The 19,350-nt window shown below is 40.8% G+C and overlaps 1 protein-coding gene across 1 annotated transcript in view; it reads left to right on the top strand.

Annotated features, from left to right (window-relative positions):
* LOC141274024 (ran-binding protein 3-like) overlaps positions 1-19,350 on the top strand; it is a 74,624-nt gene that overhangs the window by 41,552 nt on the left and 13,722 nt on the right. Inside the window, exons 9-14 of the mRNA XM_073686268.1 lie at positions 5,054-5,176; positions 5,492-5,595; positions 12,385-12,463; positions 12,710-12,806; positions 13,046-13,170; positions 17,335-17,455. Of these exons, the coding sequence (XP_073542369.1) occupies positions 5,054-5,176; positions 5,492-5,595; positions 12,385-12,463; positions 12,710-12,806; positions 13,046-13,170; positions 17,335-17,455 (649 nt within the window). The remainder of the gene's footprint in view (positions 1-5,053; positions 5,177-5,491; positions 5,596-12,384; positions 12,464-12,709; positions 12,807-13,045; positions 13,171-17,334; positions 17,456-19,350) is intronic.

The raw sequence follows: 19,350 nt of genomic DNA, 5'->3' as shown, positions 1-19,350 counted from the left end.
TTGAACCCAGAGGTACTGCACAGAATTTGTTTACATTAAGTCATCATATTGAATAAGTTGTCATTATTCTTGAGCGCAAGTGCTCGCTACTTGAGTTTGCATCGGGTACTCAGGTATGCACCATGTACAGCGTGTGCTCGAGTGACATGCTCGAGTCCCTGCTCCGCATGTTTCACGGTTATTAGACACCCAAAAAAAAACATGCGGGGATCGCTCGTGCATGGCAGGCAATCCCCGTAAAGTTTTTTTGGCCGCGAAGCATATGGGGCAGAGACTCGAGCATGTCACTCAAATACCCACGATACTCAATGCATACCAGAGCACCCGATGCAAACTCAAGTAGCAAGCACTTGCGCTCAACACTAGTCGCCATATCGTCATCTTTTTTTCTTACTTTTGAAAAAAATCCCAACCCCAACCCTAGCCCCAGCCCAATCCTAACCCAAGAGTTTATTTTTGACGCCGTTCCTTGTGCGGTATAAGTGATTAGACGACTTTATTCTTCAGGTCGGTGTGATTACAGCAATGCCAGAATCATATGGGGTTTTTTTGACTGACAGCTGTCACACACTAAAAGACGCATTTTTTGTAAAATCTAGTTTTTGCATCGCCATATTTTGAGAGCTATAATTTTTCCAGATTTTGGCATACAGTCATGTGACGGCTCGTTTTTTGCGGGATGACTTGACGTTGTTATTGGTGCCATTTTCAGGCACGTGACATTTTTTGATCGCTTTCTATTCCGATTTTTGGGAGGCAGAATAAACAAAAACCAACAATTCAGGAATTGTTTTTTTTTTTTTGTTTTTTTTTTTTGTGTTCCGCGTGTGGTAAAATTGATGAGGTAGCTTTATTCTTCGGGTCAGTACGTTTACAGCGGTACCACATTTGTATCATTTTTCTATGTTTTGGCGCTTATACACAATAAAAGCTATTTTATAGAAAAAAATATTTTTTAGCATCGCTTTATTCTGAGAGCTATAACTTTTTTATTCTTCGGCTGATGGAGCTGTATGGCAGCTTGTTTTTTGCGGGACGAGATGACGTTTTCAGCGGTACCATTTTTATTTATATGCGTCTTTTTGATCGCGTGTTATTCCACTTTTTGTTTGGCGGTATGGTGATAAAGCATTGTTTTTTGCTTCGTTTTTTTTTTTAAGGGGTTAACTAGCGGGACAGTTTTATAGGTCAGGTTGTTCCGGACGCGGCGATACCTAATATGTGTACTTTTATTGTTTTTTTTGTTTTTTTTATAATATTTATTGATGAGTACATTATATTTTTATTTTTGGTTTATTATTTTTTTTATATTTTTGCAAATTTTTTTTTTTCACTTTCAGACAGTTTATACACTTTATTACTTTGTCCCACTCTGGGACTTTCACTTTTTTTTCTCTGATCGCCTGCATGGCATAGGGACGGAGCACCATCCCTATGCCATGCAGGCGGTCAGCGGTGCACAGTGTGAAGATTGTTTGGAGATGCACTGCGCATGTCCAAACAATCTTCCTGCTGTCTGGTGAAGCCGGAAGAGGAGGTGAGTATCGGCGATCACCTCCCCTTGCCCCCGCAATGCTGCGATCGACTTCGATCGCAGCATCGCGGGGGTTAATGTGCTGGGAGCGGTGCAGGACCGCTCCCTGCACATAGTACCGGGTGTCAGCTGTGACAATCAGCTGACACCCGGCGGCGATCGCGCGCGCACAGCCTGTGTGCGCGCGCGATCGCCATGACGTACTAATACGGGTCTGGCTCTTAAGTCCCAGGGCACAGACACGTATTAGTACGTCAGATGTTGTTAAGGGGTTAAACTCCGGATATTTTCAGACTCTGGGGGGCACTATACCCTTATTCCAGATCGACGTTTTAAAACGGCGATGAGGTAATAAGGCCCCATAGCTGCTGCCGTTTTATTGCGTACTCTTAAAACCAAAACTTAAAAAGCAATGTCTGACTTGGATGTTTTTTTTTTTTTTTTAAAATTTCGTCACATATGGAAATTTTTCTTTCCTGCTTTCCAGTACATCACATGTTATTCGTTTGAATGGCACCATTCGTTTTACCTTGTCAAAATGAAAAATAAAAAGTTATGGCTCGTGGAAGATGGGGGTTGAAAAAAAACAAAGGGCATAAATAGAAAATCGCCATGTTGGGAAGGGGTTAAGAACAGTAGGATTGACTCTTTTTAACACTATTGCTGATGCCCCTGCATGGTTCCCCTTCCCCCTCCCTGCAGGGATGTCTGCATACTCGCCTCCAAGGCTGTGAGGCGTGCTCCCTGTCTCCTGGTGTGTAGGAAACTCAGTTGCTGGGAGGCATTTAGTATGAGTACACCTGCAAGATGGCTCCCAGCCAATAGCTGGGAGGCGTCTTGTTTAAAATAGGGAGGTGCCAAGCAACACATTGAATCATTAGGTAGTGTGATGTTCTACTAATGAGTTGTGAGGTCCCATGGTCCTGGTGTGGCTAGTGCCTAAACCTCAGTCCCTCTGCAGCCAGTCCCTGAATGAGTATCCGAGACCCGTGTGTCTGAACTTGTGCCTATCCTAATACCCAGTGTATCTGGACTGTCCTAACAGTCTCTGAAGCAGCCCCGTCTGAGACTCCTTGTCAGTAACCGTTCTACCCGTGGATCCTGAACCAATTAGTCTGAACGGAGCCCTAGTCCTGTCCGTGTCTGCATACCTGACCCAGGGGGTCAGCAGCTACAGTATCTGGGACTGCCTAGGAGTGGTACCTGGTGGCCACCTGCAGCTCAAGCCTGACTCCACCATCAGGAGCTCCAGCTAACACCAGGTAGCCACTTGGCTACGCCCCTCCTAGGTAAACCCGGCTCCATGGCACAGTGGGTCCACGAACCACGTACGCCACCTGCGTGTGTAACACTCTTCTTTTTGTCAACATCTTCTATTGGGGAAGAGTAGGAAACCCCCATACACATTAGATGGTTGGGTAGTCCTGCCAAAATTAGTGATTTCTGGGCATTTATCTAACGTGTATGACCACTTTTTAAACCTGCAACTGTGGGTCGTCTGTACTAATGCCTTCAACTAGTTAGGATTTGACCACAGCTACCAAGATCATGTAATTCCTAGTGCTTCTCCTTGTAGACTAGGGATGTCAAACTTAAACACACAGAGGGCCAAAATGAAAAACGTAGGCAAAGTCCATAGGGCTCCATACCGAATACATGGGCCTCCCATAGGGCTCCATACCGAATACATGGGCCTCCCATAGGGCTCCATACCGAATACATGGGCCTCCCATAGGGCTCCATACCGAATACATGGGCCTCCCATAGGGCTCCATACCGAATACATGGGCCTCCCATAGGGCTCCATACCGAATACATGGGCCTCCCATAGGGCTCCATACCGAATACATGGGCCTCCCATAGGGCTCCATACCGAATACATGGGCCTCCCATAGGGCTCCATACCGAATACATGGGCCTCCCATAGGGCTCCATACCGAATACATGGGCCTCCCATAGGGCTCCATACCGAATACATGGGCCTCCCATAGGGCTCCATACCGAATACATGGGCCTCCCATAGGGCTCCATACCGAATACATGGGCGCCCCCCCATAGGGCTCCATACCGAATACATGGGCGCCCCCCCATAGGGCTCCATACCGAATACATGGGCGCCCCCCCATAGGGCTCCATACCGAATACATGGGGGCCCCCCCATAGGGCTCCATACCGAATACATGGGGGCCCCCCCATAGGGCTCCATACCGAATACATGGGGGCCCCCCCATAGGGCTCCATACCGAATACATGGGGGCCCCCCCATAGGGCTCCATACCGAATACATGGGGGCCCCCCCATAGGGCTCCATACCGAATACATGGGGGCCCCCCCATAGGGCTCCATACCGAATACATGGGGGCCCCCCCATAGGGCTCCATACCGAATACATGGGCCCCCCATAGAGGTGGCGGTTCTGGTGTTCCGGGCCAAATAAAACCACCCTGCAGGCCACATGCCAGAGTTTGACATGTATGCAGACAGTGAATTTTACTACCATAATAGTACAGTATCCGGGGTTGGTTGAAAAATAATCTTTTATTATGGGTTTGGCTTTGAATATGCCATAAATGTCTAGGCTGGGAATGCTCCCAAACTAGGCTCCGAGTTTGGAAGATTCCCTTAACACCTTGAAGATGCATTTTTTTTTTTTTGTTTTGTTTTTAATTTTCCTTTTTGTTTCAAGAATAACTTCTTAATTTTATAATGACAAATCTGAGGGCTTCTTGCTTTTTATTCCTGTGAGTTGTAGGTTTGAATAACACGGATTTACTATATAATGTTTTGAGGTATGGAGTCGAAAGAAAGTATTTTGTTTTTCCCGACGTTCCCTTTACTTTGAAAATTACTTAATAATAACTTTTATTTTTCTATAAAATGTACTGAAATAAAAAGAAAAGAACTGAAGGGAAAAAAAGAATTGGTTTCAGTCACCTTATTCTGAGAGCCATGAGATATTTTTTTATTTTTCTGTCTATTGATTTGTATGAAGGTTTATTATTTGCAGAAAGCTCCAGGATATATTTTGTACCATTTTGGGGTTCATATTATCTTACAATATATATATTTTTTTTATTCCCTGGTTTCGGCGGGGGATATTTTTTATTAGCTTGCACAATTATGCATGCAGTAATGTAAAGTATCAAAACGTTAAAAAAAAAAAAGATGTTAGTATTTGTTTTGGGAAATGGGGTTGAATTAAACTGGAGTTTTTGTATATTTTTATGTAGGTTTTTTTTAAATATATTTTTGGTCTTAGGGGACTTGAATCTGTGATTTGTTGTCGTATTGTAGTAGATTGTATAATTACCGGTCCCCTATGAAACCCAGCCACAGACCGTGGCATCTGAGAAGTTATTGTCGCCATATATAAAAAGGCTGCTTATAGGGCGGTCTCAGCTCCTGAGCCCACTCCATATAGTAAGTATGTTCATCCAGTTTAAATATACGCTAAGGGGCTAACTGAGAAGAAAGATGTGTGTATAGATTTAAGTTTTTTTTAATCTTTTCCTCTTTTAGGCTGGTGATGCTCAACCAGAGTCAATGACTAGTAATATTGGTGCTATTGAGAGTTCAGACAGGGTTGATCAGAATTCTCAACAGACCTTTGTATTCGGTCAGAATCTTCGTGACAGAGTAAAGGTAAAGTTTTGTTTTTTGTTTTTTTTCTGATGAAACTCCTCCTCCCCCACCCCACCCCCCAAATTTCTATTTCCCAACGTTTTTTTTTTCCCCCTTTTTAGGCCACGTTCACACAGTCAGTATTTTACATCAGAATTTGTAAACTGGTCAGAAATGCAGAAGTAGTGAAGTGTTTTTATTATACTTTTCCTCGGATTGTTCCACTCCTGGTTTTTGCTTACACATACTGATGTAAAATACTGACCGTGGCCTTTTTACTACTTTAGGAAAAGTTTAATTGTTTTATTTTTTTAATGTATGTTCATAATATTCCAGCTTGGAATAGTGAGTAAAGAATCTCTTGATGTGGAAAATTCTGGGCCGCAAAGTGCAGATGCTCCAGCACAGACCAATTACTTTCTGCAATACATTAGCTCCAGGTGAGTTCATCGGACTGGGGAAAAAAAATGCTATATTGCTGCAGTAAAGCCACAGCAGAACTGCCACAGTGAAATCTGTAAGGAGATGTATCTCCGCATTCATTGCTTTAAGCTGCACATTTCACTTTTTGCATTTCAAGAGGTGAAATGTCCACTGACACCTGGAGGATAAATTGGCATGCTGTGGAGATCAAATTTGCAGCACCTGTCTATTGTTTGTGAGATTCCTTAAAATCTCGTGCGCAATGCTAGTAACTATAGAATGCATCAATTTTCCTTCTGAAAAATCTGGATGGAGAATCTGCTGCATTTAGGCTTCAATAAATTTAGTGTAAAGGTGTGCATAGACTTTAAAGTTTGTCAAAGATATACCGGGGGGGGGGGTCAAACAGATCCCACCTCTGTTACCGCTTTGTCACAGATGACACTGGAGAGATCACCCAGATCTCACCGCTGCCTCCAATCATCAGGACAATTAAGCAATTGAGTGATGGACAAGGCAACGGCGGCTTCCACTAATAGGCCAGTTGTTGGGGAACTCACAGTGAGCGTATGGTATATACACCTCCGATTCCAATGCATGGAATATATCTATATCTATATATATATCCCTGTACTGTCACTACCAGCTCCACAATAAGACAAAGAACTACTAGCTGCCACCACCAATAGTTTATGCAGGCTGATTGTACACCCGTTACTGGTAGCATATGGCTTCAGGGGTGCGATTTACAGAGCAATAGGAACAGTGTGATTTACATTTTATATATTTAATCCATAAAGGTAGGCAGTGTTTATAAAAAAAAAATATATACAAAGATGATACAAAATGGGAACAAAACAATACGATACAAACAATTACATAAAATAAGGAATAACATAAGAAATCTTCTAAACTTGATGTCATGGAAATGTCTCTGAGGGGTCATTCCACATCAAGTGGACCAGTTTTAAAAATCGTCCCCACTCGACCTTCTCCGATTTTATTGAAAATTTATAAGGATGTACATGTATGTTTGAAAAGAGGTTCTGTAAATTTTTAGGGCCAGATCTCAAATACATTGGGCACTCTTGACCTTTCACTGGAGGTTCCACCAAGCCTGCGGCTTCAGCTAAGAGGATTTTGCAAACTTTGGCACATAGCCATTAGAGTTCTATACTGGCTATGATGCTGAAATTTGGCATACTAGCTCAACTTTTGCTGCTAAACTTGATAAAATTATTACCGGCTATGACAAAACAATATTTCGGACGCAATTTTGTGTCAAAGTAGCTTGTAAAACGCGTCGCATAAAATTTATGCCAAACTTTGCCCATATATAACACAAGACCAAAAACCAATAGTATCTGGTGCTTTGCCCTGTACACCAAACATCTACATGACTTTGCATTGCTGCAATATCACGGTCAAACCATATGTATTTGTGGAAATATTCACACCCACATATGATGAAAAACTTAAAAAAAAAAAAACTAATTTTATCTATTTTTAGGTCAAATTTCTCAAAAAGGGTACCCCTAAAATATATTAATTCTGATATCATTAGAAAGAGCACATTTTTCTCTACAAGGATCATTTTGTTTTTTTTTGGAGTTTTTCAGTTTAAGAAAAGAAAAATGTCACTGAACATGGTGTTATTTATGCGCGTAATGCATTGATTTTGTTTGATTCTCAGATTCTTATCACATGTTACAGAGTTGTATTGTTGCTAGCAATGTCTATTATAATCAAAAACCTATAAACCTTTTTGTTTATGAAAAATTATTGACTATTGTTACATTTTAATGCATATATTATTTATTTTTTAGCGATGGAGAATGAAATTGATGAAGAATCGGCCCAGTGCTCTATCGGCCTTGCGAACAATTCGAAGTGCCACCTTAAGACATTCACCCATAGCAAGGATGAGTTGAAATTGTTTACAAGCTTTGGATTGGATGAACAGAAATTGCTGCGTCGACGAGTGGAACTAAATTTTGACGAACATTCACAAATCTGTTTACACCATGAAGCTTCATTCTTGACCAAATATGAGCATTTGCAAAAATCGTGTTGCAATCCTTTTGGGAAGAAAGGTCAGAACACCAAAAAGAATTTGCGAGCTATCAATTTAGCAGCTGACCAGTTGAACAAATTTACAAAAAATGATGTGAAGCCTGGCCAGAAGATGTGTGCATCATGTCGAAAAGAATTTGCTAACAGGAAAAAATCAGCTGATCCAGTTTCCTCTGAATCAGATCCAGATGGAATGGAATGTTCTCCTGAAAGTCTAAATTCAAGCTTAACATCCATTGGCATCTCTCCTCTGAAATATCCACGGGTAACCCAGTGGGATTCACTTGGATATGCAAGGAGAAAGATAAGCCAGGTACAAAATGCATTTTCTAGCAAGATTGCTTCAATTGGAAGGCTTGAGCCGAAAGACATTGAGCAAACAAAAACAGCACAGTGCAAAATGTGTCTGGATTACAATCACCTTTTGGCAGATTTGAAGCAAAAGCTGCAGGTGTCCAGTCGGGCAGAAAAGGTCCAAATCTTGACATTGGCACCTAAAAGTTGGTCCATTAAGGCTATATCAGACGAATTCGGTGTCTCTGAACGAATGGTCAAACAAGCTCGAAAGCTTAAATGTGAACATGGGATCTTAGCGTTACCTAGAATCAAGTGTGGCAAGAAAGTTTCTGAGGAAGTGAAGAAAAAGGTGCAGGCATTTTTTGAGGATGATGAATTCAGTCGAATATGCCCTGGTTAAAAAGACTATGTATCAGTGCGAATAGCAGGAGAAAAAAAAGCAGATGCGAAAGCGACTATTACTGAGCAATATGAGGGAAATGTTTGTTGCCTATCGGGATCGGAATGGCCCTGAAATTGGATTTTCCAAGTTTTGTGAGCTTCGGCCAAAGTGGTGCGTAACCGTTAGATCTGTTGGAACACATTCCGTTTGTGTGTGTACCATTCACCAAAATGTCAAACTAATGCTTGCAGCATGCCCAATCAATTATGACTACGAAGAGCTCATATGCAAAATGGTCTGTGGAATTGAATCCAAGGACTGTATGCTTGGCCGTTGTGATAAATGCCCGGGTCCTGAAGTTTTAAAAGAATTTCTAGTCAATGTGTTTGTCAACTGTGACCCTGAAGATATTATTGAGTTCAAACAATGGATTCACACTGATCGAGACACGCTTGATACCAAACAACTGACTATAGAAGATTTCATTGAAGAATTGGTTTTGAAAATTTCTAAACTTTGTAGCCATCACTACATCGCCAAGCATCAAAGTAGCTATTTGAAATCGTTGAAGGAAAATCTGAGACCTGGAGAGCTTGTGATCCTTATGGACTTTGCTGAAAGTTACTCATTTATTGTTCAAGATGCCATTCAAGGTTTCCACTGGGAAAATAGTCAAGCTACAGTACACCCATTTACTTCAAGGAGTTAAATGGTGAAGCTGCGCAGAACATCAGCTTGTGCATAATCAGTGATTGCTCACGACATGACACAGTTGCAGTCCACACTTTCTTGACAGTAATTGTGGAGTATCTCAAGACTCTCATCTATGGGATTTGTCATATCCACTACTTCAGCGAGGATCTGCAGCCCAGTACAAAAATTTCAAAAATTTTCTCAACTTGTACCACCACAATGTTGATTTCAATATCAGCGCTGAATGGAATTTTTTTGGAACCAGTCATGGAAAGTCGCCCTGTGATGGGATTGGAGGGACAGCAAAGAGGTTGGCTGCTCGTGCCAGTCTTCAACGCCCAACTGAAAACCAAATACTGACCCCGGTGGATTTATTCAACTTTTGCAACGAGCAACTGCATGGAATCAAATTTTTTTTTTTTTTTTGTTCCAAAAGAAAAAATTGACGAAATACGGGTAGTTCAAGAGGAAAGGTTCAAAGATGGACATACAATTGCTGGAACAAGAGAAAATCACCAGTTTGTGCCAATTGATGACAAAATGACAAAGAAAATTGTGCCAATTGATGACAAAAAGATTCGCATTTCAAGGGTGTCATCATCTTTCATTGCCATGTAGATAGATCTGTCAGATCAGAAATGCCTTTTGTGCCAATTGCAAACCTCCAGCCAGGGCAATACATTGCCTGCATTTACGATAGGAACTGGTGGATTGGAAATATTTCTGAAATTTCAGTCGACGACCATGATGCATTAATAAATTTTATGCATACTCATGGACCAGCTAGCTTCTTTCACTGGCCTGTGAGAAATGATACATGCTGGATTCCCGAGCAGTCAATCATTGCAATAATTCCAGCACCTGCTGCAACAGCAATGGGCCGACGATACAGCTTCTCTGAACCGATTATGTTGCAAATTCAGCAACAATTCCAGACCACTTAGACTGAACATTATGGCTTGGGAACCAACAAAAGATACCCAATATTAGGCTTGGGATCCTAGGCAAAGACACCCACCCTCAGGCTTCGGAACCTGCGATAAAGAGACCGCCTGCGGCTGGCCTTGCACGGCTATCGGCCATGGCTCCTAGGCGATGGGGCTGCCAATTCTCAAAAGACAGCATTATTACAATTCTTAATAGGATTATAATACCAATTCTTAGGGAATTGGTTGTGGTATAACCACCATGGACCAACGCAAGGGTTTGAATAGTGCAGTTACCATTCATTGCTTATTAATAAATAACACCATGTTCAGTGGCATTTTTCTTTTCTTAAACTGAGAGACTCCAAAAAAAAACAAAACAATGATCCTTGTAGAGAAAAATGTGCTCTTTCTAATGATATCAGAATTAATATATTTTAGGGGTACCCTTTTTGAGAAATTTGACCTAAAAATAGGTAAAATTAGTTTTTTTTTAAGTTTTTCATCATATGTGGGTGTGAATATTTCCACAAATACATATGGTTTGACCGTGATATTGCAGCAATGCAAAGTCATGTAGATGTTTGGTGTACAGGGCAAAGCACCAGTTACTATTGGTTTTTGGTCTTGTGTTATATATGGGCAAAGTTTGGCATAAATTTTATGCGACGCGTTTTACAAGCTACTTTGACACAAAATTGCGTCCGAAATATTGTTTTGTCATAGCCGGTAATAATTTTATCGTGTTTAGCAGCAAAAGTTGAGCTAGTATGCCAAATTTCAGCATCATAGCCAGTATGGAACTCTAATGGCTATGTGCCAAAGTTTGCAAAATCCTCTTAGCTGAAGCCGCAGGCTTGGTGGAACCTCCAGTGAAAGGTCAACAGTGCCCAATGTATTTGAGATCTGGCCCTAAAAATTTACAGAACCTCTTTTCAAACATACATGTACATCCTTATAAATTTTCAGCAAAATCGGAGAAGGTCGAGTGGGGACCACTGGTCCACTTGACATGGAATGACTCTGAGGTTAGCGGAGGGAGGCACTCCGATTGGAAAACTGAAAGCACCTACAGCAAGCTGTACCTTCCACATATTGACAGATGGTCCAAACCCAAATACTGCTTTTTATAAGCTCAAGGTTACGCCCGCATACCTCCCCTTGATGAGCTCATGTGGGGGCTGATTGTGGGTTCTGCTGGGTCTGTTAGAATTTCTTAAGATCCCCAACTTACAGGATATCTTTGCACCTGGAGGTTCCAGGCAGTAGATATTGTCATCCTATTTCTTACCAGGTCATATTTTACTTAGCGATCAAACGTGACCTGGATAACACCCTCTATCAGACTGTTATAAAGTTGGAGGTATCTGGCGACCTTGAGGTGATTTGAGTGAATGCGTGCTGTTCGTCCCTTCGCTACGCTGTAAATATATCTCCCATAGTTATTCGATCAATGCAAACCTTAATATTCTTATCTGGATACCGGAGACGGAGTGTCTACAAAAGATTCTTTGAGGGGAAGCTTGTGCCTGGGAAGGCAGTTCTCCACCCTGTGTAAACAAATGTCTTGTTGTCTCTTTCCCAGCAAATCTCTGCTGTAATTACCTGGTAACCACAGGGGGGCACTGCTTCAAAGTAGGTTGAAGTGTTCACTTTCTTTTCTCATTTACCTTGTTTTAATTAGTCCCTCTGAACATATGGGATTAATTAGACCTAGGAACAGTGTGAAGGCCTTCTTCAAGGAGGTTGAAGTATCAGTTCTTCTCCCTTCTCTGGAGATGTCTGTACGGATTTTAATTTTTTTCTCTATGACAAAGTTCTTTGCTTGCAATAGGAGCATTGGTGTGTAATACAGCCCCACTCCTGCTGCTAATTTCACAGGTGTACTAACTGCGCTCATAAGATCACCTGGACAAAAAAATGTAGGCACATAGGTCATTAATGGCTTAAACATTGCTGTGCAATTTGAAACCTCCTTATATGTAGCTAGCAGCATTGCTGAGGATGACATAGTTGCTGCATGTGGCAACTAGCTGCTGTTGGCTCAGGGCTGGCGTAATCCAAGTCTTCGAAAATTTTGAGGTAACGACTAGCATGTGTACTTACGATATTTTAGCCTATAGTTCTGCATATCTTTTGAAGGAGCAAGGTTTTAATAACTTGATTGTTCCCTTTGGCTCTTCTTCTCTGCTCTCTTGATGCCTACATATGGATGGCAGCATTCCCTCTATTGATGGACAGTAGTAGGACAACCACGAATACATTGGTAGATTTCAGTTGCTAGCTTGGTCCTTGAGAATGAATGTATGGATTAAATAGTCATCTATCTAAAGTGTGTGCCTGATGGCATCATTGGATGTATATTTTGGAGTTTATTCTCCTCATTTTATATATAGATCTCGTGTGGCGCACATATACACTTTGTTATTTTACAGCCTTGAAAATTCAGCGCACAAAGCAGAAGCCGTCTGTAACAAATTTGTATTTGGGCAAAACATGATTGAAAGAGTTTTGGTAAGTGTTATATTTCTTCCCAAATTACAATTGCAGAAAATAAAGGCTTAGATTGTGATCTATTGACCTGCGCCAGTTTAAATGTCTGTTTTTATTGAATAGTGGATTCCTAATGGAGACATTTTTGTTTGTTTTTTTGCTTACCCTGAGAGGTACTAAGGGAAATCTCTGATTGTCAGACTAAAAATAAAAACAAATTTAAGTTATTTTTTCCTAAAACTAACCTGGTCTGCTCATCATTTTCAGAGTCCACCCAAAACTGAAGCAAGTTCTGACAGCAATAAGGAAAATGCTGGAGAATGTGGAGCTGAAGGATCTTCATTGGAAAATACTCCAGAGAAATGTGGGTTTGCGCGGTGATTATTATTATACAGCAAAATGTCTATTAACAGTTTTTAGTATTAGACATACAAACATCGATATTCCTAATTAAAAGTAAGACTTATTTACAGTGGTTTTCACTCCAATATCATGACAATATGAGCGTTAAGTTATACCTGACATTAAAAGTATACTACAGTTTTGCATGCTATTCTTGTAGGTTTTTATTTTTTTCATAAATGTATTTTGTGCAAATTACAGCTAACAATATCTCTGAATCGTTGGCGGAATCTGCAGCTGCTTACACAAAAGCCACAGCAAAACGATGTCTACTGGAGAAAGTAGAGGTTATCACTGGAGAAGAAGCAGAGAGCAATGTTCTGCAGGTAAGGAAATACCAGGGATTGGGCAGTTAATGACCTAATATCAGAATAAAATTGCATAAAAGACAACTAGTCATGTTTAAAAAAAAAAAAAAAATGCTATTAACCTGCAGACATGGGTCAATAGTGTTCTAAAGCTGTGCATCCACCACAGTGAAGGCCCGGCTTCTGGGGAGGAAAGGAACTTTTTTTTTTCCTCTCGGCAGCCTTCTGCTTTCAGTCATAGAGGTGTGGCAGCGGAGAAAGTTCATTTCCTCCCGGCTGCTGGGCTTTCAGTGCTGCAGTCACACAGCTTTAGAACACTATTTACTTGCTCAATAACCCCATGTCTGCAGGTTAATGGCGTTTTTTGACATGGCAGGTTCCCTTTAATTATTGAGTAATTCTGATTTTGTAGACTGCTGTATATATCCAGCACAAGCACCCAACTGCTGCTGTCATCCCGAGCCCTTTTTCCTCACTTCTTTGAGCACAAACACTGTAACAAAAGCAGGGGGCTTGCAGAAATAAAAAACTTAAGCTGGTCAGCCAGTCCCATCATGCAGGTCACATGCCAGCACACACAAACTACCTGAGGCTTACAAGATAAACATTTACTATTGCATTTTATGCCAAATATTAATCGTAAATTAATTTTTATTTTGCATGAAATTTGTACTACTTTTAAAATAGGAATACACCAAAATGAGTGCTCGCCATTTTTATTTTTTTTGCAGCAAAGTGAGCATGGTTACCATTTCTCGAAGTTCTCATTCAGACGTTTTTTTTTTTCCCATACATGAAAAAATAATTTCTTCAGTATTTTAATACTGGTGTCAGTTTTTACAATCAGTGTTTTATTACTTTAACTCATGATTGTTTCCCAAGCTTCTCCTATGAAACTGTCAATGAACAGACAGCACTAGAATGCCATGAAAGTTGTTCATGGACCCAGAGACTTAAATAGGTGATTGTCCACATAAAAACATGGACATTTAAACAGCACCATGGACTATAATGGGTACGTGCTCTATCAGTGAAAAACACTGATAGAACATTTAGGCTACTTTCCCACAATGAGCTTTTGTTGACTTCTTGACGTTGCCATATTTTTGTTGTCAAAAACGCAGTGTCTTACAGTCCCAGCAAAGTGGATGAGAGTTATAGAAATCTCCTACCCACTGTGCTTTTTATAGAGTTATAGAATCATAGAAAGTTAGAGTTGGAAAGGACCTACAGGGTGATTGTGTCCAACCCCCTGCTCAATGCAGGATTCACTAAACCATCTCTGAAACCTGCACACAAAAACGCAAGTAACCTAATTTATATAATAGGTGCAGAAATTCCACAGCGTCAAAAACTCAGCAATGAGAAACAGTTGTTTTAAGAAGCTTCAGCTTTTGACATATTTATTAGCTAGAAATTTTTAATCATTCACAATGAAAACCAAGTTGGTATTGTTATAATAATGCATATTAAACATTTTATTTATTCTTCCTAAATATGCTATTTTTATTTTTTAAAAGCTTGTTTTGTGGTTTAGAGTTCCATTTTTGCACTTTTTTCATTTTTTCCTCCCCTTCTACCAAGAACCAGAAGAGTTTTTTAGGTGCAGATTACATGTTTAAAGGGATTCTGTCAGCAGGTTTTTGCTACCTCATCTGAGAGCAGCCTGATGTAGGCAAATAGAAGCTGGATCCAATGATTTACTGGGCGCAGCCTTTCTCACACAATCAGAGCTTTTAGGTTTAGCAATGAAGCAGAGCTGAGAGAGCTAACCCTGCCCACACCAGGCTTTCTATGTACAATGTCCATAGACAGTGAGGTGCCTATCACAGGAGAGGGCATTGTCAGACCAGGAGGCTCAGGCTCCTGAGTCACAACAATGATAAGCTCATGGTGCTAAAACAATCATTAAAGGCAAACAAAACCTAGGAGCTTTACTGAAATCTGTGTTTTAACCCTTAGTGTGTGTGTGTCTGAGATATTAGCAAGCAAAGCATTTGGCACCTGATGAGTTAATCTTTAGGCTATGTGCCCATGATGCAGAAATGCTCAGGATTTTTTCCTGAGTGTTTCTGCATCTCCCTGGCAGAAAAAACACATGCGGATTGTACATGTGGATCGTGCATACGTTTTCCTGCCAGGGACATGCGGACGTGAAGCGTTCTTCACATGCATTTCCGCATGCGGGTTGACGAGCGCTTTTCAAGCGATTTTAGCATCACTTGGAAAGTGCTTGTCAACTTGGTCACACTATATAAATCCATGCAACCGGCATGGATTTATATAGTGTGACCCGAGAGAATGCCAAAAAATAAATATATACGTACCTTCTGATGGCCCCCGCAGTCTTGATTCCCTCCGTTCTCCCTTGCCGGCAGCGGTACACTGAAGGACCTGCCGACGTCAGCGTCGCGTGACCCGTCACATGACTAGAACGTCAGCGCAGGTCCTTCAGTCCATCGCGAACTGCCGGAAAGTGAAGACAAGGAGACCGGGGGCCATCAGAAGGTAAGTATAGATTTATTTTTCATTTTATTCTTTTTTTTAAATTTTTTTTACAGTTTTCTTCCGCAAAATAACTGGTAGTGCCGCGTTTTTTTCTGCAATGATAATCTGCAGCGGAAATTTCTGCAGCATGTGCACAGCAGGTATAATAAATGCAGAATTGGTGCGCTTGTTTTGGCTCCCACTCCTGAGAAAAAATACTGACCAATTACTGATAGCGGGGCCTTGGCCTAAAGGCCCCGTCACACATAACGAGATCAGCTAGCGAGATCGTTGATACGTCACGGGTTTTGCGATCTCGTTATGTCTGACAGGTAGCAACGATCAGGCCCCTGCTGTGAGATAGCTGATCGTTACAAAGCTTCCTGGACCCTTCCTGGGTCGTTGCGCTCCCGCTGGGCAGTGTGCATCGCTGTATTTGACACCTTATCAACGACCTCGTTAGCGATTCAGAACTGAGACACGTAGACGTGCATAAATTGTACTTTTCCGCGCCCCTCGCCGCCGATTGGTGGTCGCTACAGCGTTCTCATTTTCCGCAGTGCATAAAGAAGGCAACAGAATAGCGATTCCATCCTTTGTTTCTGACCTCGTGCTGGATTGCAGATCCTAGCAGAATTCTCCGGGCTGTTGATATCCGTTCATTCGACTGAGTCCTGATTTTGCGTAATTTTATGCACGCCTTTGTGACACAGTACAGTCCCTATCAAGGTGTGGATCGTTGAAATAGCTGCTGTGTGAAAGCGTCCCAACGACCGCCGAGATCGTTGGTTAGATCACTGGGGTGGCCGAAATCGTTGGGAAGTTCTACATGTTTGACAGCTCCCCAGCGATCACGAAACGACTCTCCAGTTATCCCAAAACCGTGACGTAATAACTCTCGCTAGCGATCTCGTTATCAGATAACCACTCCATACAGGGAGAAGAAGTAGCACACCCTCAGTGACAAGTATCGAACACCACCCACCTGGACTTACCATAGTATTTGGCATTTAAGGGTTAACTTTAGTTATCGCCTAAATGGAGAGGCAAACTTGTATAAAAAATAAATATTCTGCTCTTCAGCCACTATTACATGCTGTGTCCAGCTCAACGTATAAGGTCCTCTAAAGCAGATTTGTCAAGCTTTCTCAATACAAAACCTATATAAGGAAGTAGATATTGGACCTGATGAAAAGCCATGTCAGTGGCTGTGTAATCCTTTATTACATTATTTTCCACCTAATATTAAAATGCTCATCATAACATCTGGGTTATACAGCCATTCTGATGTAGATGGTCAAAGGTAAATATACCAGCCTCATCAGTACATGTAAAAATGAATGGTAAAAGTAGACCATAAAAACGTGTCCATAATGTTTGATTCGGGAATATTCAGACAATTCTGCAGGCTGTTTTTTACAAATCCATCCATTTTTGGCTGGTGAACTGGTCAGTTTGCTAATCTTTGGGCTCGATACATCAAGACCTGCGTTGTCCAGCTTGGTCTTGGAGGTCTTGGCTGGAGCTAGACGCACCTGATTCACAAAGAGGTGTACGCCACAACATTAGACAAAGTAGGAGCAAATGAAATGGAAAGGGTAGGGGAGAAATTACTAGGAAACCAATGTTAGTGATATTTAATTGTTATATAAATGTACGCTTACAGTTTTTCCATCTTGTCTGCCTTCTCCTTAGATTCAGTGCAAGCTGTTCGTATTTGATAAAACGTCACAATCTTGGGTAGAGAGAGGCAGAGGTCTTCTAAGACTCAATGACATGGCCTCTACAGAAGACGGCACATTGCATTCTAGACTTGGTGAGTTATTCTAATTGATTGTTAATAACTGTTGAAGATATTTATACTGAGACAACAATGTATGGTAAAAACACTTTATCTGAGACTTGTTACCTTTGCTCCATTCAGCTTTTTTGGTTTCTACTTTAACTCCTTAAAGACCCATGTGTGTTTGTGTTTTGCACCAATAGGACCTGACAGTATTTTTTACAAAGTATAGAAAAACGGGGAAACACATTTAAGTGGGGGACATAAAATTTTAATTTCGCCAGTGTTTTTTTTTTTTTTTTTTTTTTCATTTTTATAGCATTCATTGTGCAGTAAAAATGGCCTAACATGATTCGTCAGGTCTGATTACGGTAATATCAGACTTGTATATTTTTTTTCATATTTTGGGATTTAAAAAGCATTTTTTAGCATTTTAATATTGGTCAGAGAAAATTCAGAAATTTACATATGTTTCAATAAGAGGGTTTGTTTTTCATGAGGCAAGCTGTGTCTTCTTTATTGATACCATTTTGGCGTACACATGGTATATTGATCACTTTAGAATTTTTTTGGGGGGGGGAGGTGGGTGAGTGCAGCAACCGAAAACTGGCTTTATTCACTTTGATTTATTTTTTCTTTTGTTTACTGATTAATGCCTTTTCTAGATCCTTTACGGACTTGATGTTGCCATGTGTTGTTTTTTTTTTGTTTTTTTTAACCTGGAAAAGAGGGGTGATTCAAATGTTTAAATAGTTTTTATATATCTTCAGGCATTTTTTTCTTCACTTTTTTTTTTTTAGCAGCCTTAGCGGACTTGAACCTGAGGTTGTTTGATGGCTTGTTCTCTATGCTACAGTATTGCAGTATATAAAAGAAATGACCATCTCTTGAGAAACCAACCTGCGGTTGGGAGTACAAATATGGTGGCAAGATGGGGGACAATTTCAGGGAGCCCCCAGCTTTAATTGCACACTATGAGTACACAGTAATTATGGATACCCCACCATGGTTAGGCCAGTTAAATGGTTATTCATCAAAAAAACATGTATTCTCCCTAGGTTGGGGGATAATTTGCTGATCACTGGGGGTATGACCACTGGAACCCCTAGTGATGTCGAGATCAGTTCTACAGAACCCCGATAAAAGCACTTTCCAGCACCATCTTAATGGCCCCTTAGTGACCAAGCCAAATTTTTCAAATCTGATATTTGTCAGTTTATCTGGAGATAACTCTGGAATGTTTGCACATATCCCAGTGATTTCTTAAGATTTTTTTTTGTGACACATTCTTTGATAATGGTAAATTTAGGTCAATATATTTTTCATTTATAAAAATATCAGAAATTTGACAAATTTAAAAAGTTTGTGAATTGCAATAACAACCATCAGGACCACACAATCATAATCTCAGGGTGCAGATGGGGTTAAAGAGGGAGCCCCCACATTCTGTTAACCATCTAGATTCTGTAGTCACTATTGGCAACAGCATCTAAGGGGTTATATACAGGTGCCTTCTGGACGTCTGTCAAGTCAGCAGTCTTCCCCATGATTGTGGAGCCTACTGAAACAGACTAAGGGACCTTTTTAAACGCTTAGGAAGCCTTTGCAGGTGTTTTTTGTTAATTATTCTAATTTACTGAGATAATGACTTTTGTGTTTTCATTGGCTGTAAGCCATAATCATCAACATTAGCAGAAATAAACACTTGAAATAGATCACTCTGTTTGTAATGACTCTATATAATATATGCGTTTCACTTTTTGTATTGAACTGAAATAAATGAACTTTTTGATGATATTCTAATTTAGTGAGATGCACCTGTAGGTATGGTCCATGCTAACACCGATTGTGGCTGATACAGCAGGGTGTCTGCTATAGTGGACAGCTGCTGCATTTTCACCCATCGGGGAATGCTGTTCACTTATATC

This window comes from Phyllobates terribilis, unplaced genomic scaffold (genome assembly GCF_046119375.1).
Source record: "Phyllobates terribilis strain yellow unplaced genomic scaffold, ASM4611937v1 Scaffold_1__5_contigs__length_1240528914, whole genome shotgun sequence".
Lineage (NCBI taxonomy): Eukaryota > Metazoa > Chordata > Amphibia > Anura > Dendrobatidae > Phyllobates > Phyllobates terribilis.
Note: the sequence above shows the minus strand (reverse complement) of the source record. Positions and strands in the feature narration are given on the sequence as shown.